Source organism: Malus domestica, chromosome 10 (assembly GCF_042453785.1).
Source record: "Malus domestica chromosome 10, GDT2T_hap1".
In the NCBI taxonomy this organism is placed as follows: Eukaryota; Viridiplantae; Streptophyta; class Magnoliopsida; order Rosales; family Rosaceae; genus Malus; species Malus domestica.
In genome coordinates, this window is record NC_091670.1 from 40,500,936 (window position 1) to 40,524,731 (window position 23,796).

General features: G+C 35.8%; 4 protein-coding genes across 5 annotated transcripts; 2 read left to right on the forward strand and 2 right to left on the reverse strand.

The window, feature by feature from the left end:
• The first annotated feature begins 2,505 nt into the window (after positions 1-2,505).
• Positions 2,506-7,926, forward strand: LOC103446457 (uncharacterized). The gene is made up of 16 exons (XM_008385577.4): positions 2,506-3,025; positions 3,471-3,568; positions 3,698-3,814; positions 4,084-4,119; positions 4,332-4,442; positions 4,637-4,720; positions 4,796-4,914; positions 5,143-5,244; positions 5,613-5,729; positions 5,824-5,889; positions 6,400-6,466; positions 6,620-6,673; positions 6,840-6,935; positions 7,116-7,136; positions 7,251-7,286; positions 7,425-7,926. The coding sequence occupies exons 2-16, from the start codon at positions 3,509-3,511 to the stop codon at positions 7,566-7,568; spliced, it is 1,230 nt and encodes a 409-aa protein (XP_008383799.1). The 5' UTR covers positions 2,506-3,025; positions 3,471-3,508; the 3' UTR covers positions 7,569-7,926.
• A 1,599-nt stretch (positions 7,927-9,525) lies between these two features.
• Positions 9,526-13,567, forward strand: LOC103446458 (secretory carrier-associated membrane protein 3-like). Of its 2 annotated transcripts, none has more exons than XM_008385579.4 (12): positions 9,526-10,007; positions 10,638-10,754; positions 10,841-10,903; positions 11,050-11,083; positions 11,230-11,352; positions 11,837-11,899; positions 12,006-12,099; positions 12,413-12,458; positions 12,559-12,626; positions 12,779-12,827; positions 13,018-13,083; positions 13,209-13,567. In XM_008385579.4, exons 1-12 carry the CDS (start codon positions 9,948-9,950, stop codon positions 13,293-13,295), a joined length of 870 nt encoding a protein of 289 aa, XP_008383801.2. In that variant the 5' UTR covers positions 9,526-9,947; the 3' UTR covers positions 13,296-13,567. The 2 variants fall into 2 exon arrangements, with proteins under 2 accessions (XP_008383801.2, XP_008383800.2); XM_008385578.4 differs by having other exon boundaries at positions 9,619-10,007; positions 10,635-10,754.
• Positions 13,568-14,393: 826 nt separating this feature from the next.
• LOC103446460 (glycine-rich cell wall structural protein 2-like) lies at positions 14,394-15,262 on the reverse strand. Its single transcript, XM_008385580.4, has one exon. It carries the CDS (start codon positions 15,129-15,131, stop codon positions 14,670-14,672), a length of 462 nt encoding a protein of 153 aa, XP_008383802.1. The 5' UTR covers positions 15,132-15,262; the 3' UTR covers positions 14,394-14,669.
• A 2,837-nt stretch (positions 15,263-18,099) lies between these two features.
• Positions 18,100-21,568, reverse strand: LOC103446461 (3',5'-bisphosphate nucleotidase AHL-like). The gene is made up of 3 exons (XM_008385581.4): positions 21,135-21,568; positions 18,696-19,383; positions 18,100-18,604 (listed from the first exon to the last, which is right to left on the reverse strand). Exons 1-3 carry the CDS (start codon positions 21,466-21,468, stop codon positions 18,301-18,303), a joined length of 1,326 nt encoding a protein of 441 aa, XP_008383803.1. The 5' UTR covers positions 21,469-21,568; the 3' UTR covers positions 18,100-18,300.
• Between the last annotated feature and the right edge of the window lie 2,228 nt (positions 21,569-23,796).

A 23,796-nucleotide genomic window follows, 5' to 3' on the forward strand; every position in this document is an offset into this window, starting at 1 on the left:
AAACGATAGATCGAATGCTACACCTGATAAGCTTTAGGGTTCTTCAAAACTTACTTTTAAGTCGATTGAGGTTTTTGTCACGCATCCGTAACAGAAAATAGAAAGGCAAACCGCCAACAACAACCCATCAAAAAAAGTTTGGTGAGTATTATATTTCGTAAGATGTGATTTCTCACCAAAATTTCTTATAAATATAAATAAATTAATAGATTACTTAACTACTTTCCTTAATCTCACCTTTTTAACTACTTTCCTTAATCTCACTTTTTTTTAATTTTCTTCATTCACTCATTGGATAAGAAAATTTAGAGTTAAAGCATCGATGCGTATGTACTTTGGTACGGTTTCGATTCCTACCAATCTCTTTTCTCCTTAATAATTAATAATTTAACTCACTTACGCTATTGTTTATGAAAGAGAAAACTATTATTTATTTATTTTAAGTGTTTGATGATTTAACTGTCTAATACTATCGTTTATGAAAAAATAGTGATTACGCGACCATGACATTGGTAATTATTGAGGAAAAAGAACACTAGCATAGCTAGTAGCCTGCAACTTAATTTGTGAGTTTTCATTTTTAGAATTTAACGTAAATTTTTTATTGTTTGTACCGAAAAAAAATCGTAAACCGTGGCTGAAAAGGTAATTGACAAGTAGATTAATTGTTCGCTAATTATAAAAAAGACCACAGATTTGTCGTGGTCGTAAAAAATAGTTGGCAGTCCGGCTTTTGAGGGGGAAAGGTGGAAGAAGCTGATTGGTCCACAGCTTCTAGTTCCTACACCAAATCCAACGATCTCCTTGCAATGGAAAGAGACTTTTGTCCTAATGGGTCCATGCTTTCGTGTATTTACAAAACAACCCAAAATTAGTGAGAAGCCACGTTTTTAATTTTCTAGTTTTTTTTTCAGGGATATATTATACGTGTCAAGCTGAAAATTTGACAGAATAATAAAGTTATTCAAACTTTTCTATATGCCTTACGCATGACAGACTTCACAAGTTGTATAAGTTATCACAAATGTAACGAATACGTGCTAGTTTAGAAGAAGCGGAAGATATGTGCTTATTGCAGGAAGTATTTAAAGTGTTTTTTTAGATTTATTTATTTATTTTTATTAAGATTGGTTTTTAAAATATTTTCACCAATATCGTTTTCATTCATTTTAAAAATACTTTTAAATGAGCCCCTTAATACTACAGTATGTGGTATTTCTCTTCATTTGTAAGTGAGAGGTCTTAAATTCGATTCTCGCCAAATTTGAACATGAACCATATTATTGCCAGCTCATTATAAGGCTAATCATATCTCATTCCTTTAGTGTAGATAATATCGTTTGTTAAAAAAAAAATACACACTTCCAAATAAGATATTAGTTGTAAAAATATTGTAATGCTAAGAGAATAAAGGATGTGTGTGTAATTTTTTTTCTCTTTTTTACAAAAAAACTAGCTAGTGGCTTCGTCTTCACAGTTTTTATTTTTATTTATTTTTTAGGATCGAAAAGATTCATAAAGACATTTCAGCATTCTCTTGGTCATCTCAAATGATTGAATGTGTGTGAAAATTTAAATTTAGGTAATTGTATTCAGTCCTCTAGATCAAAAAGGAAAAAAAAGAAGAAAAGGTGTAGGTTTGAATTTGCATAAATTCACTTAGGTAACTATCCTATGCCACTAATCATCCATTAATCAAACATAACAAAAGCCAAGAAAAAAGAAACTTAATGTGGAAACTGAGTGTAAACCTTCCAAAATTGTTGACTTTTAAGCTTCTCAACCAATTTCCTACCTTAGAAGAGAAATCATCATCATTATCCTTAGCTCAAAAACAAAATTATCTTTGTTCTTATAAAATAAATAACAAATCATTTGGATAAATCTGGTAAATTAATTCAATTGGTTACAAATTTTCCCACCCAAAAACAGATAAAATAAATAAATAAATAAATAAAAGATTTATAGATTTGGACAACAAGGCAAGAAAATGGCTAAAAAGCAACACCCTAGAAAATTAGAAATCCTAAGATCTGTTTTGAGGAGGACAGACGGCGACACTTCACAGTCACAGGTTTTGGTTTTTTTTTTTTTTTTTTTAACAAATTCTTGGTTGGTTTTTTGGCTAATTATGTTTCGCCCTTTTAAGTTTGAGGCAACTATCAAAATGGTACACAATGTTTTAATTTGGCCGCTTTGCATCTTGAAGTTTTATTTTGGTCACAGGTTTTTTTTTTTTTTTTTTTTTTTACAAATTCTTGGTTGGTTTTTTATCGCTTACACGTTAATTTATATAAGAGTATCATTACATAGTTTAAGAAAGGATCAGACAATCTATTCAACAAATGACATAAATGAATGAAATATAATATTTAATGGTGCAAAATAAGAAAATTAAAACATTATGACCTATTTTAGAAATTCGTTAGAACATAAAAGGTGTAAAATGCAATTAAATATAAACCTTATTTTTCTTATTAAACAAAATTAAAATAAAATAAAAACAAACAAATGGTGTCCGGTCTGAGATCTCACGAATATAAAAAAGGAACATGATATTTAGGAAATAGGACACAGAAAAGAAACAGACAGACGGAGATCGGAAGGTTCGCGCGCGTCTGATTCGTACAGTGACACTCGTCGTCGCCGGAAAATCAGAACCCCCAAAACATATAAGTAAATGGATTTCTGATTCGTCCTCTGCGCATGCAATAGCTCAATACATCATCAGCAGCTGACTCTCTCCCTTGAAATCCGCCTTTCGACTCTCTCTCCCCCCTCTCTCTCTCTCCCCTGCTTTCTCTCTCTAAAAAGCGTGTTCTTCCATTTTGCCAAATCCTACGGTCGCCATTGCTTGTGGGTTGGGCTGAAACTTTAGTGAGAGTGTCTGGCTTTCTTTCTTTTCTTTCCGCAGCTGTTGAATCCGACGGTCGTCAAGGCTTGATCTTTCAGCGAATCTCTGCTTTTGGTTCTGCTTTCTTTTGGAGATTCACAGAGGAAGGCCGGAGGTTTTATTGTTTGCATGGTGGGTTTTCTCTTTTGGGTTCTGATCAGTCATTGATCAGCTTCAAGATTCTTCAATTATATCTGCAAAAACAAAGAGGAAACATTTTTGTTTTTTTTCATTGTCTTTTTGGTCTGATTTTTTTTTTCCTTGTTATTTTAAAGAAAATTAACTTTCTGTATGTGGGTTATAGTATTTTTGCCTAATTAAGATCTAATTGGATTGATTTCTGTGTAGAGGTTTTCCCATTGATGGTAAAGTTTAAAAAGAACATAACTTTATGTAGTCCCATTTATAATTTTCTTTAAATTTTGATGGGTTCTGCAACTTTTCTTGACATTTACTCTGAATAAGATGCATCATTATAAATTGGATCTCAAACTTGGATTTTGGTAAATTTGTGGATTATATATCTTGGTAGCATTTGGTTGGAATTACAAATAATATTGGTTTTTGTTTGATGCAGCTTCGTATATGAAAACAAATTAGAGAACTTGGTTGTCCATGAAGTCGCCAAACTCATGGATATGGATGTTCAAGAAAAAGAATTCTTTTTCTGATGGGGTATGACCCACAATTTCTTACCCTTTGGTGTTTTTGTTTCTGTCGTTGTATTCAGTTGAGTTGGAGCCAAAAGCTTGTATTCCGTTGAGTAACCCGTCTCACGCTCAATAATGTATGATGCCGGTGCAGGGGAAAAGCGGAATGAAGATGAAGCAGCTGTCATTTATGGGAGTTACATGTACCGTAATGTTATTCATAGTGTATAGAACCACCAACTTTCAGTATCAAGCTTATCAGCAGACGGAGGTACCATCATACACACAAGAATTATGATAGCAATTCACTGCATTTGATTGGCCGATTGAAATAATTTTTCTCGGGTTCAAGAGAAACTCAAAAGTAACATAGTAGTAGCGTTATTGTTGTTTTGTGTTTGAGTTTGACCCTGAGTTCTCATAGTCGTTGATAAATTGATTTATTTCTAGCTTTTTGATATCATGGTAATTCTATAATTGCTGTTTTCCTTGTCCTGGTGGTTAGTCTACTGATTGTCCTTTGCTCCTTTCGTTTATTAGATTGACGCAAAGTGGAATCCCTTTGACACAGTAAAGGTAGTGATTTGATCCTCGTGTCCATGTTGCCAAGTTAATGTTTTGTTACCTTTCTATAATACCTTAAAGTAAGACTTCAGTAGCTCTTTTTCCGTTGATTTCCAAATTACGGAGATTACCAGTCCAATATGCAATTCTTTCATGATTGGATCATCCATTGCGGATTGATGTTTCTTCCTTCTTTATATTCTGAGGTTCTTCTGATGCTTCAGGAAATTTTTGCGACTTCGAGAAAGTTGGACAGTTTACCTCGTGGGATTATACAGCCTAGGTCAGATTTAGAGCAAAGGCCTCTATGGTTGACAAGTAGTTCAAGGTTAAAGGTAAGATTCTAATCATCTTGTGCTTAGCACCACCTTTAAGGTTCTTTCTTGCATATCAACTTATCCTCACTAATAGAAAATTGATAGATGATTGTTCAGTTACTGATCATAGACTGCAATGTGTAAAGTGAAGTTTGTTCCTTATGAACTGGATATAGACACTTTTTGTGATTTGGGTGCTTATTCTGATTCAGGTCGATGATTATAGCAACCGTAACTTGCTGGCTATTCCGGTTGGTATTAAGCAAAAGGATAGTGTTGATGCTATTGTGAGAAAGGTGAGTAATGCATTTTTCTCTTATTATGTTCCAAAAGACATCAACTGACACTTCGGCTAATTTTATCCATTTCAGTTTCTTCCAGAAAATTTTACCTTTATCCTATTCCATTATGATGGGAATGTTGATGGGTGGTGGGATCTTGAGTGGAGTAACGAGGCCATACACATAGTTGCCCAGAACCAAACAAAGTGGTAAGTTAATCGTTCCACTTATGATTCCATTTATCTGGCTTGAATATATAACATATATGTAGTGCCTGCAATGTGCTCGTTTGATCGTGATATGAAAAAACATGCAATCTCCTACCGAAAATCTCACAGTTGCAGTTATCCAAGAATTCCTTCTAGTGCTGTTCCTGGTTTTCTGTTCCGTTTCTCATCTCTCTTTCCTTCATCCTATTTTTTATGATTTATTTTCAGGTGGTTTGCGAAACGCTTTCTGCATCCAGATATTGTGTCCATTTATGATTACGTATTCCTTTGGGATGAGGATTTGGGGGTTGATAATTTTCATCCAGGAAGGTAATTTTAATGCATCCCAGGACACTTTATGCAACACATACTCTGATTATGTTCGACTCTGAATAGGGTAGTTTTTAGTTAGTTATTCATAATTACATGAGTGAGGGCATATCAATTGAATGTAAGTTCATTGCCTTCTCATTGCATTTTCTTGTACTAAAGCATCTTTTTAGGACCATAATTCAGAAGATTATCTGTTTGAAATTATTTTCATTAGTTAACTTGTCTGAAAATTGTTTAAGAGAGTTTATTTTGTCTAAACATTTTAACTTGATCCCATAGGCAGCATATGGTTTTATTTTCATGCTATTCTCTGGACCATAAATGGCATGATAGCCGGTAACTTAAATTTTTGTTTTGTTTCCCAGATACCTTGAAATTGTGAAAGAAGCGGGACTGGAGATATCTCAGCCAGCTTTGCATCCAAATTCAACAGATATACATCATAGAATTACAATTCGTGCTAAAAATAAGAAGTTTCATAGGTGAATATGGTGGTTTCAAAACAACTATCTTAAGTCTATTGATTTACTTTTCTGAGCACTTGTTATCTTAATAACAAGATTTCACTCTTCGCAGAAGAGTTTATGACACCAGAGGCAGCACAAAGTGTACAGAAGCAAGTCAGGGACCACCATGTACCGGGTGAGTTGGCATGCTCATATTAATATGTATGACAGACACAGCTATTCCTTCCAAGTTTGAAGAATTTGTTGGCTGCTTGTGTGATGAGTAGCTGTGAGGTCTGACCTGCCTTGTATGATGTTTTCTTGGTTTACCACTGCTTCTAAAATCCGTTAAGATGAGAGTTGACAGTTATATCCGTTGAGATGAGAGCTGACAGTTATTCTATATTCTGAGACTATACGTGTGTAATTCAACTTTTCATCAAGGAGCTGTGAATACCGGAACTTGAATTTAGGATCAAATGTTAGGATGTGGGTTAACTGTTATTCAATAGTCCAACACTGTGTTCTTTTGTTGATTGTCATTCTGGGTGAAGAAAAGTTAATAATTAAGACTAAACATTCCAAGGGGTCATCTGATATCCGAATTGCAAGAATTCTAATCAGCTTATTTTTTGGGATATAGTTTTTCATTTTCTAGAATGGACCATAGGACTTGTTGCTTAGCCTTTTAAATTGACAAATGCAGGTTTGTGGAAGGCATGGCTCCCGTTTTTTCAAGAGCTGCCTGGCATTGTACTTGGCATCTTATACAGGTAGCCGTTGTATCTTAATCTGTTCACCTCTACTACAATATATTGTTGAAGAAAACATTACGCTTGCATAATATGAGCGCCACTACCATGTGTAATACTATGTTAAACATTATCTTCATTAATTCCTCACGGAGCAGCTTTCTTTTTGTTCAGAATGATCTTGTACATGGATGGGGTCTGGATATGAGACTTGGGTATTGTGCACAGGTAAGAACTGCTTTCCTGGTTCTTGTTAGGATCAATTTCCTCATTAGGTTGCTAGAAATTGCTTAGGTTTCTTGCTTTTGCTTGACTATTGCTTATTCAAGTCAATAATCCCGAGTCAGTTTACATAACATTCAGCTGGCCATAACTAGAATACTGCGTTTTGTAGGGAGACCGTACCAAGAAAGTGGGAGTTGTTGATAGTGAATATATTGTTCACAAGGGAATACAAACTTTGGGATATGGTGGTTCGTCGACAAACAAGGTTAGTTAATCTCTGCATATTCTTTGTCTGCTAGAGAAGGAAGTTCTCGTGCTTGCAAGTGTTAAACCATAAGCATTGCATATCTCTTGCACATGCATATTTGATCCTTGTCGACGGCTTGGTTTTTTCTTTTCTTATTTTCACCATTAACATTTCCCATTTTTCTTTCCCTATTTCCAGGTTCCTGAGAAGAAGAGTAAGGTAAACTTCACAAGCAATAGCCATCCTTTTGTTTTCTTCGTTTTCTTTCTCAAAAGATTCGACAACTACTAGCATTCTAAATTTGATGTTGTTGACGTTGTTAATGATATACAGAAACGAGCTGCTTCAGGGCATGACGTGCGAATTGAGGTGAGACCTGCTGTCCAATATGTAGTATAGATGTCCAAAGTGATCAAGTTATCATGCGAAATCACCAATCCTCTTACCGAACTATTCAATATATGAGCGATGAATTATTTACCAATGTATTGTTGTTTACATTTGCAGATTAGGAGGCAGTCAACGCGGGAGTTTATAACCTTCAAACAGCGGTGGAACAACGCAGTAGAAGAAGACCCGAGCTGGGCTGATCCATTTAAAAGTAGCCTAAAACGCAGGAAACAGCGTAAATTCGACAACTTGAGATCTTAACTTACAAGTCCTAGCCGAGCTAGTTGAAATTATTAGTGCCTCTTCATTCAGAGGCGCTCAATCTCGTCTATACCCATAGTTTGTGTAGCGTTTCATTGAACCCATAGTTAATTCATTATTTGAATTATTCACAAGTTTTGATCCTTGCAATTCAGATTTTGCCTCCGCCCTGTCGTGGTTCTCGTAAATTCGATATTTGTTCAGGCCGCGGTCCTTGTAAGTTTGATATGTCTCGGTGTAGTTGGTTATGTATATGGATGGTCTACACTGGTCTCATATGCATTTTTTACACCAGATGGTTCTTTGAAGATGGCAGTGACAATATAATCAGTAAATTTTGTCCCTTATTTTCTCGGAATCCAAGTTTTTTTTTTCTTTTAATAAATGTAAAAATTACAGACCGTAAGTCAGTAAGGTTCTCAGTTTTACGAGAGTCGGGACAACATCTTTTGTACATAGATTTACTTTTGCTTTGCAAAAAAAGGTTGCTTCTATGACTCGAATCCGGAGCTATTTTTCTGAATAAATGTAATGCAGAAATGTAGTCTCAATCCTTCTGGAAGCACATGAATAACGCATTAGCGCGTAATCGTATAAATAATCAGGTCAAGTCTTGATCGCTGGTGCCTTGCCTTCTAGTCTAACCTTTATATATTAGAATATGTTGTGAAGCTAATTTTAAAAGTGGGTGAGAGAGAAAGCGACGATAAAGATAGAAAATGATTCAGGTGTACGAGAATTGTGTGCTTAGTTCTTGATCTTGTATTTTTGTTTTTATATTAATCATGATGAGTTTCTTGTCTTCCATGTAATACAAACTCATGATAATTTGATATCCAAATCTTACTGGAATTCTACTTTAAGTTTGCACAATAACAATTCTGATTTGTATGTGGTCCAATATTTTAGTGGATAAGGTGTTGATTTCTATCCATGTGTTTTGGGTTCGAAAATTACCCATCTCCTAAATTATTGTAATAGTTTTGAACATCTCCTTCTCTTTTAACAATAAAAAGTAAAAAAAAAAAATCACGTTTCTAATTAATAATCCTATTCACAATAGAATAATCATTCTGATAAGAATTTTCTAGTTCTCGGTTAAGTGTTTGCAAATGAGAAGAAAAGTAGGGAATTAATTTCCGAACTTCCATCTTATACATACATTCATTATTATTTTTTAGCTTTGAATCGAGTAAATTAAAAGATAATTGGTGGACGAAACTCAACTTCTTTGAGGTTCGAATCAAGTAAATTAAAACAAAATTGACGAACAAAAAGAAAACGAAAACAAAGAGAGAAGTGTAGAAGGAAATATAGATGGTGAAAGTTTATAAAACAAAACAAAGTTTTAGTCAATTTAGCTAGAGTAGCTAACTTCGTCTCTTTATATTCAAAGTTCGAGGTCGAGTTCGTATAGTTTAAGGAGGTCCGAGCGATGCCTGCCTAACTTTACATTGTCTAACCAAAGATTAAAAAATTAGGTGGGGCATAAAAAACAACTACAAAACTACGAAATTTGGTACAACAAAACCCACAGCTAACATCATATGGATTGAGTAACACATCGAATATATGTAAGTAACAACGTTATGTTTTTACCGTTGAAGTAGATACAGTCATCTGTCGAACTCATCATAAAATATATTGCATGCTCATCTCGTACCTAAGACATGATACTTCTTCCAAACAAATAGAGATTTGGAAGCACTTCAAAATGTTGCTAAAATATAGGCATTTGGAATCTTCTCTGGATCTTAATGTTCAGAGGTCTGAAGCATAAGAAGTTAAGAACAAAAAAACCTGATCATCTTTTGTGAAAAGGAGATCAGAGCTTTTGATTTGTGTGAGATAACCAACTAAGTTAATGATAATTATTGACTTTAATTTTAATGGTCCGAATTACCTAATCATTACGTTTCAGACAGTGATATAGGGATAAGATAGCTTTCCAAAATATAGCATCACATTCACATCTCAATGTCATTGTCTGAAAAAACATACCATAACCAAAAACCCAAAATTAAATTGAATTTTCAATTATGCCCCTAAAATTCTGAAAAATCAAATAAAAAAGCCGCCTTTGGCTGTCAAAAGCTGACAAAGAGTCGGCGATTCATCCCCTTTCTCTCTCTAGAAAAAAAAAAAAAAATCAGTAAACCAAAGGCAGCGGTTCTCCAGTCTACTCACTTTCTCTCTCTAGAAATTCCTTTTTCATCTGCTCACAGTTTCCCTTCATACTTTTGTGCCTGAAACTATATTTTGCTTCAATTTTACTTCTTCCATCAAAGTCTTTTCTTTTATTCTCTTCTCATAAGCTCTCAGATCTCTCGGACAAGCTCTGAGACCGGTCCTTTGGGCGCTCAAATCTCTCTCTCCCCCATGGCTGGTCGCTACGACAGTAACCCTTTTGCCGAAGAAGAAGAAGTCAATCCTTTCTCGGTGAGTTATCTATCTAGATGATTTTTGCTGTTGTTTCTTTTGAAATCAATTGAATTCGAACTGGGTTTTCTGATTTGGTGAATCTGGTTGATAAAGTCGTCGACTTGGATTTGGACTTGGGTTTTAGAGATTTTAAGATCTGGGTTTTGCTGTCGAATTGAAGTGAATCAAGTCAACATATCTGAATCCCACTTCGAAAATTTCATGGGTTTACTGTCTGTGTTTTCAAAATTTCAAATTTTAATTATATCTGTTTGCTCGAGCGGTTATGATTGAATCCTTGTATAGAAGTAACCTTATCTAAATCCAATTTACGCTTTTTTTTATTTCTTTTTTTTTTCCGTTATTTATTTATTTATTTTTGGTCAATTTTGAGTTGGGTATTTGTGGGTTATTGGATTCCAGTCAGAATTTTGAGTTGGAAATATTTGAGCGCACATGTAGATACCAAGCTATGTATGTATCTATCTTGTTTCAGATTAAGCTCTACCATTTGGGCAAGGCATGGGTGTTGTAAACTTATCAGGCGCATAAAACATAAATCATGGATTTATATGTAAAAACAGAGAAATAATTTGCTTTTTTGTACGTATTGTTTGAGCTCTTATGATGTGCTAACATAATTAGCAGAATCCTGGAATTGTTGCTCCTGCCAAAAACTCAAGACTTTCACCTCTTCCTCCTGAACGTGCTGGTTTCAACTACGGCCTTGGTGACCCCGTTGATATACCTATCGATGGAAATGCAGTAAGTTTTAATTTCAGATTGTTAGTTAGGCAATTGAAGTGGACTTCTTTTGTTTACTAAGTGTAGGTTCTTTTTTTTAAATATAGGATTTGAAAAAGAGGGAGAGGGAACTCCAAGCTAAAGAAGCTGAATTGAGAAAGCGGGAGGAGGTATGACTTGAAAGATATTCTGAATTCTGAAAGTGTGGATAATCATTCAAAGATCATGGCAATAAATGTTTCAGCAAATTCCCTGTTGTGGTTTTTTTATTCATCCAAACAAGTTTTTCACTGTCATCTTTTGTGATATTATGCAGATTGTAAGACGGAAAGAAGAAGCTGCCGCACGTGGTATTTTACTTTGACTTATTTTTCTGAGATACTTTTTCTCCTCATTCTGGGGGAGGTTAAAATAATGGTTTTCGAAACACTTACAAGTTTGACATCCTTTGAAATTTTATCGACTAATGTTTTCCATCGTCCCTTTTGTTTTGCAGCTGGAATTGTTCTTGAGGAAAAAAATTGGCCACCTTTCTTCCCAATTATCCATCATGATATTGCAAATGAAATACCAATTCATTTGCAGAGGGTGCAGTATGTTGCATTCACAACATGGTTAGGTATGTCAGTCATTGTTTTATTTATGGATATGATTATGCGTTGACTCTATATCACAATTCTTATTGCAGAAACTTAAATCTAAATTATATTCACATATGCGCTGGCTTTTTGTTCCCTTCACTGGAAATTATGATTGTTGATGGTGGATCTTAGATTATGGTGTTAAGGCTTGAAAATTTGAGGAAAACCAAAACTTCAAACAATCATAAGTATAGAAGTTGGTCATAGTCTCTCTCTATATGTATCATTACATGAGCTTGGCTTCTAAAACTAACCTATTGTGCTGAGCAGATTTAGTTTCTAGTCATCTGTTTTTTTAGCATTACTTCATCTCTATATGTATAAGATGGGTGTGAGATAGGCTGCGTGAGTCTATCTGTGTAGTGTGATGTTTTATAGCTTATGTTATTGTTTATATGTCCTAAACTTCTAAAGTTCATTGAAGGCTGCCTAAATTTTGTGATGATCGATGGTGTTATGCAGGACTTGTTCTTTGCCTTTTCTGGAATGTAATAGCTGTTACTACGGCATGGATTAAGGGGGAAGGTGCGTGTGAAAACATACTTGGCAACTGTCCTGCATGTAAACAAGTACTCATTTTGGATCTATCTCATGTTGGGTGAAATTGATCGTTTCCTGATCTTTGGTGTAGGGGTAAAAATTTGGTTCCTTGCTGTTATCTACTTCATATCAGGGGCTCCTGGATCCTATGTCTTGTGGTACCGTCCACTGTACCGTGTTTTCAGGTATATATTGCCCATTTTTATTGAATCCTGCCAGAGTCCTACTTCTGTATACGACTTGTTTATAGCCAAAAGGAACTCCTTTAAAGCTTGGACACCATGTGAGACTATTATGAAGCAACAAAGAACCAGTTATGGAAGATTTAGGGAATAAAACTTATTGGATTTGGGTAATATGACAGTAGTATTGATGATGGTTATGAGGAATTCATCTGGTTACAGCATATGTAATTGTTTCAACCATGATGAATATAGCTGCTTAATTTGTAGCTAGCTATAGTATTGGTTTGAATTCTCTAATTTTATCTTCTTGCAGGTCCGAGAGTGCTTTAAAGTATGGATGGTTTTTCTTGTTTTATCTGGTAAGCTATCCCAAATTTTTGTTGTTGTAGTTGATATGCAGTCCACATTGTCATTTAGCATAATTAACTAGTTACATATTCCATTTTCTTCTACCAACAGATCCACATTGGCTTCTGCATCTTTGCTGCGGTTGCTCCTCCGATATTCTTCAAAGGAAAATCTCTCACGTATGTAGTTTAATTGAATTTCCCTTAACACTTTTTAGACATTTATGATTGATCAATGGATTATTTATTTGGTGCGTGCTGATGGATATACAAAGTGAATGTTTTCTCCTGTGTATGCTGCTTATGATTTTATTCGTGTGCTTTTGAAACAGTGGCATTCTGCCTGCAATTGATGTTCTTGGTGACCATGTTTTGGTTGGGGTAAGAGTGTTGGTTCCATAAGTATATTGTTCTTCTAATATTTTGTATGGCTGCCCAGCCACATGAGTGTTGCACATTCAGAACCTTTGAGAGGATATGGGTTAAAAGCATATTCCAGATGTTTTCAAAATACGGAAGGGAGAAACCAAACGGTCCTCAATGATACTTTTTATTTTTCCATTGCTTGCAGATCTTCTACTTCATTGGATTTGGAATGTTCTGTCTTGAATCAGTGCTGAGCATCTGGGTCATTCAGGTCTAGTTCCAATCCCAAATATCGTTGCCAAATTGTCACGAAAAAGAAAAGCTAGCATTTGTTATTTGGTCTTTTATAACACATTTCCCCCCTCCCCCCTCCCCCCTCCCCCTCTACATGTGCAGCAAGTATACATGTATTTCCGAGGAAGCGGTAAAGCTGCTGAAATGAGGCGTGAAGGAGCGAGAGGAGTCGTGAGGGCAGCACTTTGAAGCTAAGGTCTTGTATGGAGAAGAAAAGATGGCGGACTTGTGTATTTGATATAGGTTGTAAATGCCCCCTTTAGTTACAGGATTATGGTTTTGTTCGAGCCTTCATTTTTTATTTGTTCCGTCGTATTACGCCTGTTTCATAGATGATTTTTAAGTGCTACTTCTGTTTCTATACTGGAGAATATGATTAGGAGGCTTGACATCACTGGCTTGCTAGAAACATCATGTTTTCTTCATTTTTCTGTTTCTGAGAAAAACTCTTCATTCCATCATTTTTTTTTTTTTTTGCTTAAATCTTTTGATTACTGCATTTTTTTTGGTTTACTGCGTTCTTTCAACCGTATTATGAAATTTCTAATCTTTTGAACTCGTTTCCTCTGAAATCCGTTGTTGTATGATAGAATTTTCCGATAATCAAGCTGCTTATTAGGTATTGATAGGCTGCCTAACTTCTCAAAACGTTAATTGTTACTGTTTTGAGACTGCTTTTGTGTGAAGTGATTAATTTCTATGACTTTGCAAGGTACCCTTTGTTGTACCTTCATGGATTGAACACAAAAACTCTTAAGTTATACAACTCGTGTTTTTAAAAGAATTGAAAGTTTTGTTGGTGAAAATGTTTTCGGGTTTTAAAAGAACTCTCATCAAAAGTGTTTTCAGTCATTTTAAAAGCATTTCCAAACGAGTCAATATATTTATGAAAGCAACTTGTCGTGGAAGAAATTTATTACAAAAGTTATATTACCTTGTTTTAAGAATCAAGAATGTTAAAGATTGTTAAACAATCAATCAACCCTATGTGGATCGGAAATGCTTTTGTTCAAGTACTTTTGTTCATAACGGGCTTCTATTTAGAGGCACACCAAACTTTTCAATAAAAAAGTCCCTAAGTGTTTCTTGGAAAACACACTTTTATGGAGAAAAAGATTTTCGAGTGCTTTTATAACTCAGAAGCAGTTTAACCTTTTAAATACCTTTTAAACATTCTCAGATATGATTTTGTTGTGAATGAACTGCTTCTTCCGATCATTGTTATAAGCGTTTTTGTTATCTAAAAGCGGTTTAGATGTCAGCTTGTGAAGCAGGAGAACATTACTCTTAGATAAAGCAAAATCACATATCATATATTTTAGGTTTGTGGTCACTCACAAACCAAACTCACTCTTAAAGCCCTCAAAATAGTAGTAGAAAAATAACAGGAAAATAAAATAGAGTTTGTCTCATAGAAACTCTTGCACTCAGAAATCCATTTATATCCATGGTCTACTTAGAAGGCTCACATCACATCACATCACATGCATAAACATACTAATTATAGTTAACTATTACCGGCTACCGGCTGCAGTACCATAACAAAAGGAGCAGCCTATTCATCTAGCAGTAAGCAGTACATTTCTTGCAGTCGATAGTGCACCCACCGCCGCCTCCGCCGCCACCAAAACCCTTCCCTGACCGGCTGTAGGATGTGAAGCACTTAGCAGGGCACGTCAGCTTCTTCTTGTAGCACGGACCCTTTTCTTTACACACAAGAGAAGTCCTCACAGTTCCACCCTTGGAGTACCCTCCATTCGGACTGCCATACCCGCCTCCATATCCGCCACCCACACCGCTTCCAAAACCCTTTCCGAACCCTGGTATGTCAAACCCGGGCGGGAAAAACCCCCCTATGCCACCACTGTTGCCACCCCCACCACCACCACCATTAGCAGCACCACCTTTGTCCTTTGAGTTCTTGAGCTCAGCTGAGAAGGCTCCATCGGATCCCGGTCGGGCTGCGATGCCAAGTGAAGCAGTGAGGAGCAAAGTGGCTAGGAAAAGACTTGTTGCTGGGATCATTTTTCTGGCTTTTTGGAAAAGCACTTATGGAGAGAGTGATGAGATAGAGAAGAGAAGGGATTGTTAGGGGATATGGTGAATATATACAAGTGGAGGGATTGTGGTGGGGGGGAAGGTTACCAAAAGAAGGGCATTAATTGAGAGCGTGTTGGAGGACAGTTACGTAGACGTCCTCTCATGAACGGGGAGTAGGTTGGGTGCCATTACTATCCCTCTTTTACTCTCTAGTATTACGTAATAAGTTGGACACATGAAGTTTGGTCTATGTATTAAGTGACAATTTGACATATATGCCACATTTTGTTCTTGATGGGGGCCCTCGTGAAGTTATTGTAGGTTGGATGTATTTGATTGTTACGTGACATGATCTGTTAAGATATCGGGTATGTCACGAAAATGATACGAATACGAAAAACACGACACGAATGCAAAATCTAATAGAATACTGTAAATTAGAGTAAATTGTAATTATAGTCCCTTAACTTTAACTCAATTGGAGCAATGGTCACTCAACTAAAAATTCATTACTATTGGTCCCTCAACTTTAATTCAACTGGAGAAATTGTCCCTTAATTTTAACCCAATTGTAGTAATGGTCCTTCTAACATAACTCGTTTTAACAAAATTTTTGACGTAGTTGATGAAAAGGACCATAATTACACACTTTGATGAGTTAAGGGACCCTAATTGTATAAATGGTCATTCCAACATAACTTATTTTGACAAAATTTTGACGAAATTGATGAAAATGACTATAACTACATATTTTGATAAGTTGAGGGACCAATGGTAATGAATTTTTAGTTGAAGGATCATTGCTCCAATTTGATCAAAATAGAGGGACTATTGCTACAATTTACTCCTGTAAATTAATATCCAGTATCAGCCAATTTATACCCTTTTCGTTTCTACTGAGTCGGTTGAATTATAAGCATGGCATAAGGACTACATGTTGATGTTATTGGCGCTTTTTTATTGCAAGATTTTGATCATACGTCTTTTGATGATTGGTTTCTTGTCAAATCTCTCCAATTTGATATCTTGTTTCTCCAATTAAAAGGTGAAAAGTAGTTCGATAACGTTGATTCTTAATATAGATAATAATTTATGACCTGAAAAAGAAATTAGCTCTAATTTGAAAGTTGAAACTACAGCTTTCCTATAATTTGGCAACATTTTTCTCCCAAAATTTTTCTATGAGATTGATTCAAATATTGTATAATTTGCAATGGAAATTAAATTTCTTTTAGCTTTCGAACACGTGACAAATAAATATTGGATACTAATTAGATTTGGGTGTTCTAGGGTTGGGTTTAAGGGGATGCAGCAATCTTAGAAGGTTATGGGCTATGTCTTTATAGTTCACGCCCCCTAAATCCTAATTTGCACGATGGATGGACCAAATATGGTAACATTCATCACTTGATAGCCAAAAGTTGAGGTGAGAAGTGTATAGTCTATTGTAAAGCATCATTTTCAACTTTTATATGCATATATTCTTCTTAAATAGTAAGTGAAAATAATTTTAAACTCAAATCTTATAAATGACGAGTTTAATACTAATTTATTTCTTAAAGAAGATGAACAATGTCCTTCAAGACTATCATTGTAAGATCTTTAGTCTTAATAAACCAGATCACATGTCAAGTTGTCAAGAGAGGAGCTGACCAATTAAAGTTGGAGGGCCGACCACCTTTATGATCATTTATGACTAACTCCATACAGATATATGTCTCCGATCTCTCAAGTCTGAACTCCCAAAAGAAAGATAAAAAACTTATTCTGCATCCTCCAATCCGAAGAGCTAGGTTAGATATTTTTATATTTGAAGGTAAATTTTACCATCCATCTGTTGGGAATGGGGGTTTTCCTACTAATTTGAAGACTTAGGGTGTGTTTAAGTTAGTTTTAATCGAAAGTTTCACTGATTAGTTACAAGTCTACGCAATAAGATTCGGGCTAGTTAAATATCACTCTCTCTCCGTTGTGCTGACAACCACTTTTTTTTCTTCTATCTACTATTAAGCAGTGGATTGGGAGTTAGACCATTCAATAAACATTGATGCTTTGTAATACCGAGGTCACCGTCCTTGCTTTAGTTCAATTAATTGCATTTCTACGAGTTAAGATTTCAGAAAGATTTTTCAGTGTGTTCGGAGTACGGGACGATACGCCAAATATTCTCAACAATTGTTGGAAAACTCTTTTTTCAAGTGTCGACCCTCCAATTGTATAATTACATGTAATGTACCACCTGTATTCTAGACACACAAAAATATTTCAAGATTTCATGTGGATTGCTATTAAGAAGATTGATGACTTGTATAACTAGTTGCATCCAAAAACACGGGTGAGATTTATTTCAACTTCTGCCCGTGCGTGCTTCATCTGTCAGAGTCTGTGACTCTCAGTGTGAGTGTCTCACTCATTTTTATCTCAAGGTATCAATCACAGCTTGGGATGCCAAGCGCGTTATACCCTCCTTCACAAAAGGTTATGGTACTGGAATAACTTTGCGTGATATAACCAATTTACGTGTTATAGTACTGATGAATTAGTTACCACATATTGTGTTTCGCTAGTACAGATAATTACAAAGTGAGAAGAGTCGTTTTTATACATTCAATGTGGTTGCTGACATCAAAGACTATATGCAGCGAAGTTTGATTTGGAAGAGAATGGCAAAACATGACTTGTAACATTTTAGGTGAGCTAGTAACACATGGGCAGTACCACGTCGTGTTACAATTACACCCAAAGTTTCCTCAGAAGTTTCATTTCCTTCTTATTTTTCTTCCTTTTTGTTGGGTTTGTTTTGGGCCAAAGAGTTCAGCATTGTCTCTGCAATTGGATTCCAATTCAATACATTTTACATTGCTTGACCCAGTACACACTTAGTTTCTCTAAATTGCAGCTAGGCTGCTAGGAGAGACTTCTAAATTACCTTAAAGCATATTGGAACATAGGCTAAGATGGTCAAGCATGAACTTTGTAGATATACTTCTGCATTTTCCCCTGAAGGATTTAATATTTCTGCCAATGCAAAAATCAGATAAATAAAGAACACAAAAATGAAAACAATAATTTACAATTTTTGTACGATTTCCGGTAATGTAAGGGCTAAGGAGTTGTGTTTTCATTGATGCCAGGCAGCAGCAGTAGACGGCTTTTATAGACTGGAGGAGTCCCAGCTAGCATCAACGGCCCTGATGATCTTGTCATGTAGATTGGCTCCAGCAGTAGCTACTACACCTCGATCAAGGCCTTCCAAGTATATGCCCTTCGAAAAGTCCAGTGGACGCCCTCCGGCATCTGTAACCACCCCACCAGCCTCTTGTATGATAACAACGCCGGCTGCATGATCCCAAATCTTCTCCCTGTAGCCAGCCCTTGCAAACTTCATAAAAATCTCGGCATCTCCACGAGCTATAGCTGCGTACTTCACCATGCTGTATACTCGCAGTGGCTGCTTCCTGCAGTCACAATATCATTTGTTCATCTTATCATACACCTGTAGAATGTAACATATATAGCAAAGAGAGATGAAAGTTTAAATTGTGGTACCTAAGCCCGACACTGTGAGCTAGCCCTGCAGTGAAGGAATGACTTGAATTTTCCTTCTCAACAGGTTCACAAAATGTTGCCAGTGCTGGATTATCTATGGACGACACTCGGACAGGTTTTGCAGAGTTTGGCCACACTAAGTTCTTATTTACATGGAGCAGCGGTTGCATCCAAGCCTCGCCGCTGCCTCTTCTAGCATATATCACACAGCCTTTGTCCCAAGATTCTGACGTTGGTGGTGTCAATTTAGATATAATTCTATGATACCGGTGATGATAATTGAGCCATTCCTTTCTCATTGGGTAATTAGGACAGCCAAGAACTCCAAGCACAACTTCTCCATCCTCTATTAAAGCCAGAGCTATTGCATATTGATCACCGCGGACAAAACCCAATGTGCCATCAACGGGGTCAAGTGTCCAAAATCTCCCAGCCGGGCCTCCAAGTGAGTTGCACCGACTGATGGCTTCAAGAACCTCTGTAGTCCCAAGGGCCATTTTCGGACTTTTAAGTCCAAAACGAGGTGCTTCAGCTAGACATTCGTTCACAGTTTTCACTACATCTTTTAGCACTCCACCTGCCTTTGCCATGGACAAATTTTGAATATCTTCTTCAGCAATAATGGACACGTTGCTGCTCCCAAAAGACTCGGACAGTATCCAGCTCACAGTTGCTTGGACACTCCAATCTGTTTGCAAGGTACATTAAAGAGAGGACATGTATTAAAAAGAATTCATAGCTTCATTGACCATAAAATTGCACCCAAAATGTTGAAATTCCTTTTCCATGACGAACCATTGATACGATAATTTGAAGAAATAGACTCGAATAACATGTGGTCATCTGGTATAGGACTAAGCTCTCGCTTGTTTCTTGGTGTACATATTTCTTACGTTATAGATCGGAATTCATATCGGAAATATAACAAGTTTAAAACATAATATACTAACATAAATACTATATTGTAAGTTATTCCCTGGAGAGATGTTCAGGACCATAAACTGGCATACCAGCAACAACTTATTAAGAGAGTGATGCCAAATATTCCAGCTTTTTTATCGGAAGCTTTCTTTTTGTGTTGAAAGCTAAACTGTTCCAAATTGTAAAGATCCTGACCTAAAAAGCAAATTGGGCATGATTTTTCTCAATTAAGAATCTAAGTTTGAGCAGACAAACAACGATTACGAGGCATATAAGTAAGATGATCAAGAGAGGTGCGTGAGGGAGATTTTGTGAGGAAATAGAGATGAAATGTCTCGGTCCTACAACAAAAAGACACGCTTTAAGAAAAATGTTCAGTTCTGCTATGATTTAATACATCTTGGAGGAAAACATAATGATTGCTTTCGAAGATAGAAAGATTGAGTGCTAGAAGAGACTGCAAAAAAAAGGACTTATGCTCCCACTATGCTTGGTCCAGAAATCAAGTTGTGCACAGAGATTCTGCACTCTCAAAGGCCGCACCAACTTTAGGCTAAATGATATATGCAAATTCAACGAATAACATAACATAGGACTAAGATTCAATGTCCTCTACAGGTTCTGATATGAATTTTGCGCATTCGGTTCGACATTTTATCACATATTCTGCAAGTTTGTTAAGGGGTGAAGGTGGATTATGATAAAAAGGCTGAAAACAAAGCTTGCTGCTGATGAACAGAGGAAACTATGACTAGCAGGCTAGCAGCATCGTTCTACTTTATTAGCATGGTACTATAGCTGCCACTAGGAAAACCACCAAACAGCTCCACAAGTTGATATTTTTAGGCTTATAGATACCTTTGTGTGTTTCCTTTTCCACATCATAGTACTTCCACTGGAAACCGCATTATGTTTACTAGTACAATTTTAATAGCACTTAAAATATAAAACGAAAAGTAATATTCTGCCAAAGTTTCAAAATCGCTTCAGCGGTGCGCTACTAATTCCCATTAATATTACCTCAACTTATACTAACTGTACAAACCATGTGCAGAGTCTTATACAAAACGACTCTATGCAATTAATAGTGAAATACTTTAATACGAGTTAGATAAAAAATGTTAAGGAGACTTGAAACTTTTTGTTACCTCATAGTTTAACATTAATTTCTATACAACAATATAGAATATTGTGCCAAAAACATGAGATGATAGGAAGTCAACGAAAAGTTTCGCTTTTAAGAGAACTTGTTTCGCATTTCTAAGTTAGATTTAATTCGGCCCTCTCCTACGTGTGACTTCACATTCTTCAACGTGTTTTAACTTCAAGAAGTCGTAATTTTCGAAAGAAGAAACTTTAAGAACAATTTCTTCAAACCCAAATAATTTCTCAAAGATTTATAATTACTGAAATCTAAATTAAACCAAATCACCAAAATTCCAAATTTGCAAAAAAACCCAGTTCACAAAACAGAATTTAAGAACCACTGAAACAAAAAAGATCGCAGATTTAACTGACCTGCCACAGTGACAGGAGAGTTATCATCTTTGGATTGGACCCCATTGCTGTTCTTCGAAATCAAACTGTTCTGAACTCTCTGGCAGAGAGAACAAGCCAATTGCACAGCTCTAACAGCCACATCCAATTCCTGGGAGTAATTAATCACTGGCTCGGGGGCCAAAAGGCTCGAACTTTTCAGGCCCTCCATTACTGGGAAGGATTGGGTTTTCCTGAACTTGGATAAGGAGCAGCCAAATTTCCCAGAAAAGTTGAGGTGGATTTTGTTGCTGCGTGTCAACTTGTTGTCATTCCATTTTTCAAGACCCAAATTGTGCGAGAATTTTATAGCCATGGTTGAAGAATGTTTTGGGTTTGTGTGTGAGAGTGAGAGAGAGAGAGTGTGTTTTGTGTGGATTTGGAGGGTGTTGGTTTTGGTGACGTTGGAAGCGTGGTAACCAAAAGGCAAAATGAATAGAAAGTGATAGATAATGATTGGTGGAGACTTGTTTTTCGGCTGGACTTCAATAAATACAAAGGAATTGAGCTAAGAATAAGCTATAAATATGAGATAATAAGCTATATTTACTTGAACAATATTTAGGTTTCTTGCATACGATCATTATCAAAAAGTTAATCTAACTTAATTTTTCTTCATTTAAAGGAAAAAAGAATATTTAGATGCACTTTGTTTGAGAAAAACTAATATAAGGAATTCGGTCACGACATTGGTAAGATGAGTAAAAGGCGTGGCAAGCGAGCGAGTTCGACTCCCAAACGATTGACAGTTGAAGGACCAATCCTTTTGCGCCAATACTGTTGCAAGACTTGTAAACTCACACAAATTTTTAATGTTTTGGTTCTACTTGATTTTATGATGATCTTACTTAGTGTGAGAACTACCTTAATCATACAGCTCTACTAAAATTTCTCTTCTATTTGTCTACCCTAGCGTCGATTAACAACTTATGTCACAATAAAAGATGTTCCTTTCCTAAATGACCATTTAAGCGTTATCTCAGCAGATAGTTAATCAAATTGAAGATTGCTTAATAATTAACGAATTTTCACATGCTCGAAGTTCCATTTCATCTTTGACTGCTAGATGCATTGATCATGTGATCTAGCTGATGCATATGGTGGTTAATGAGATTTCATGAAATTTAACTGGACTTTTCAATGAAGTGTCGAATTTTGTAAAAAAAAAAGGGTATAAAATTAAACCAAAGTTAGAGTCATTGTGAGCTCATCAAAACGTATGCAATGCAAGTTCATACTCGATCAAAATATGCTTTAGAAGGAGTGGTATATGATAAGATAGGAAAGCATATAATTGATAGAATAACACTTTACACTTGATGTTGTTGATAGGCAAGTTGAATCCATGTTCATACTCTTTTGATAATGTTTATCTTAATTAGTGCAAGGACCCATATTTTAATCATCAAATTAATGATTTTCTAGTAGTGTTTACTATTTAGTTTTGGAGACTTGTGATGGCTTAATCAAGTTGAACGAATTGGGTTCTCATTTTTTTTTCTTTTAAAAATAAATCAGCATATGGTATCATTGCGGCAGTCTATCATTTTGGGGGTCAAGAAGATTCATGGAAGCATTTCAGCATCAGTCGGATTCAGATTCGAAGTACATATTTTTAGTTTTATTTACTTTTTAATGATGCCATCAGTTAAATAAAAAAATTATGATAAGTGGTGAGTTCTAATCACACAAATGACAATTGTTGAGTAAACAAAACTACTGGATAGCTTGGAATCAGCCCCGGATACTGGTTACATACACTAACCAACAAGTAATAATCGTAATTATCTCATACAATGATGGGCCAAGTGTGCCACTTTAGTGCTTAATACAACAATACTGCCCACTTGATTTGAAATTATTAAAGCAGAAAGGCATTGTATGCCAAAAATCCCTCCCACAGGTGGGCGAATGGGCAAGAATTTAGTAGCCGCAAATCACTCACAGCAGCATGATTGATTGGTATTGAATTCTTAATGGTCAATTTTTCTTAACCTGTTGTGTTTCGATTGTTTTAGATTCCTGGGGTTCAAGTTTCAATGTTCAAACACAGGACTTATTACTTCAGCGTTTCAACAGCATGACGTACTTCGATTTTCTTGTTTTCATCCACACTTCCATTATGAAAGTCCTCATTCTACTGCAACGAGTCATCATTTTGCAATACAAACATCATATTAGAACGTTTCATTTCTTTATTAACATCTAAAGATCATTTTTAGATAAACTCATTCGATTAGGTGATCATTTAGCCATCTATGTGTGTCGAAGATTGATAGTTATGGTAGCAAGTGACATCGTCATAAAACTATCAACTGCTTTGACTCATATAAATGACTAAACGGTTTCTGAATCAAATGAAATTTTCTAAAGATGATCTTTAGATGATGATAATATAATGAACAATTTCGACTATAACATTTGTACAGTGAAATGATATCACGTTTGTGAAAAAAAAGAGTATAAGTATCATAAGAATGTTGTTGATTGATCCCCTAATTAATGAATGAGGTTTTTGCAAAAATCATGAGGGAGCCCGCCCACACCGTTATTCACATATATTTTGACTTTTGGTCTGCCGCCATTTGTTTCACTGGGGGTGATAGGCATTCACATTCTTATTAGATTGAGCCCAAAACTTATA

Bases quoted from the DNA above. Each gene is read 5' to 3' on its own strand.
- LOC103446457 (XM_008385577.4), top strand. From the start codon at position 3,509: ATGAAGTCGCCAAACTCATGGATATGGATGTTCAAGAAAAAGAATTCT. The intron at 5,890-6,399 runs GTGAGTTGGCAT...TGACAAATGCAG, and splicing joins CAGGGACCACCATGTACCGG to GTTTGTGGAAGGCATGGCTC. The intron at 6,467-6,619 runs GTAGCCGTTGTA...CTTTTTGTTCAG, and splicing joins GTACTTGGCATCTTATACAG to AATGATCTTGTACATGGATG.
- LOC103446458 (XM_008385578.4), top strand. From the start codon at position 9,948: ATGGCTGGTCGCTACGACAGTAACCCTTTTGCCGAAGAAGAAGAAGTC. The intron at 10,008-10,634 runs GTGAGTTATCTA...TAACATAATTAG, and splicing joins AAGAAGTCAATCCTTTCTCG to CAGAATCCTGGAATTGTTGC. The intron at 13,084-13,208 runs GTCTAGTTCCAA...CTACATGTGCAG, and splicing joins TGAGCATCTGGGTCATTCAG to CAAGTATACATGTATTTCCG.
- LOC103446460 (XM_008385580.4), bottom strand. From the start codon at position 15,131: ATGATCCCAGCAACAAGTCTTTTCCTAGCCACTTTGCTCCTCACTGCT.
- LOC103446461 (XM_008385581.4), bottom strand. From the start codon at position 21,468: ATGGCTATAAAATTCTCGCACAATTTGGGTCTTGAAAAATGGAATGAC. The intron at 19,384-21,134 runs GTCAGTTAAATC...CCTTGCAAACAG, and splicing joins CTCTCCTGTCACTGTGGCAG to ATTGGAGTGTCCAAGCAACT. The intron at 18,605-18,695 runs GTACCACAATTT...TTGTGACTGCAG, and splicing joins GCTCACAGTGTCGGGCTTAG to GAAGCAGCCACTGCGAGTAT.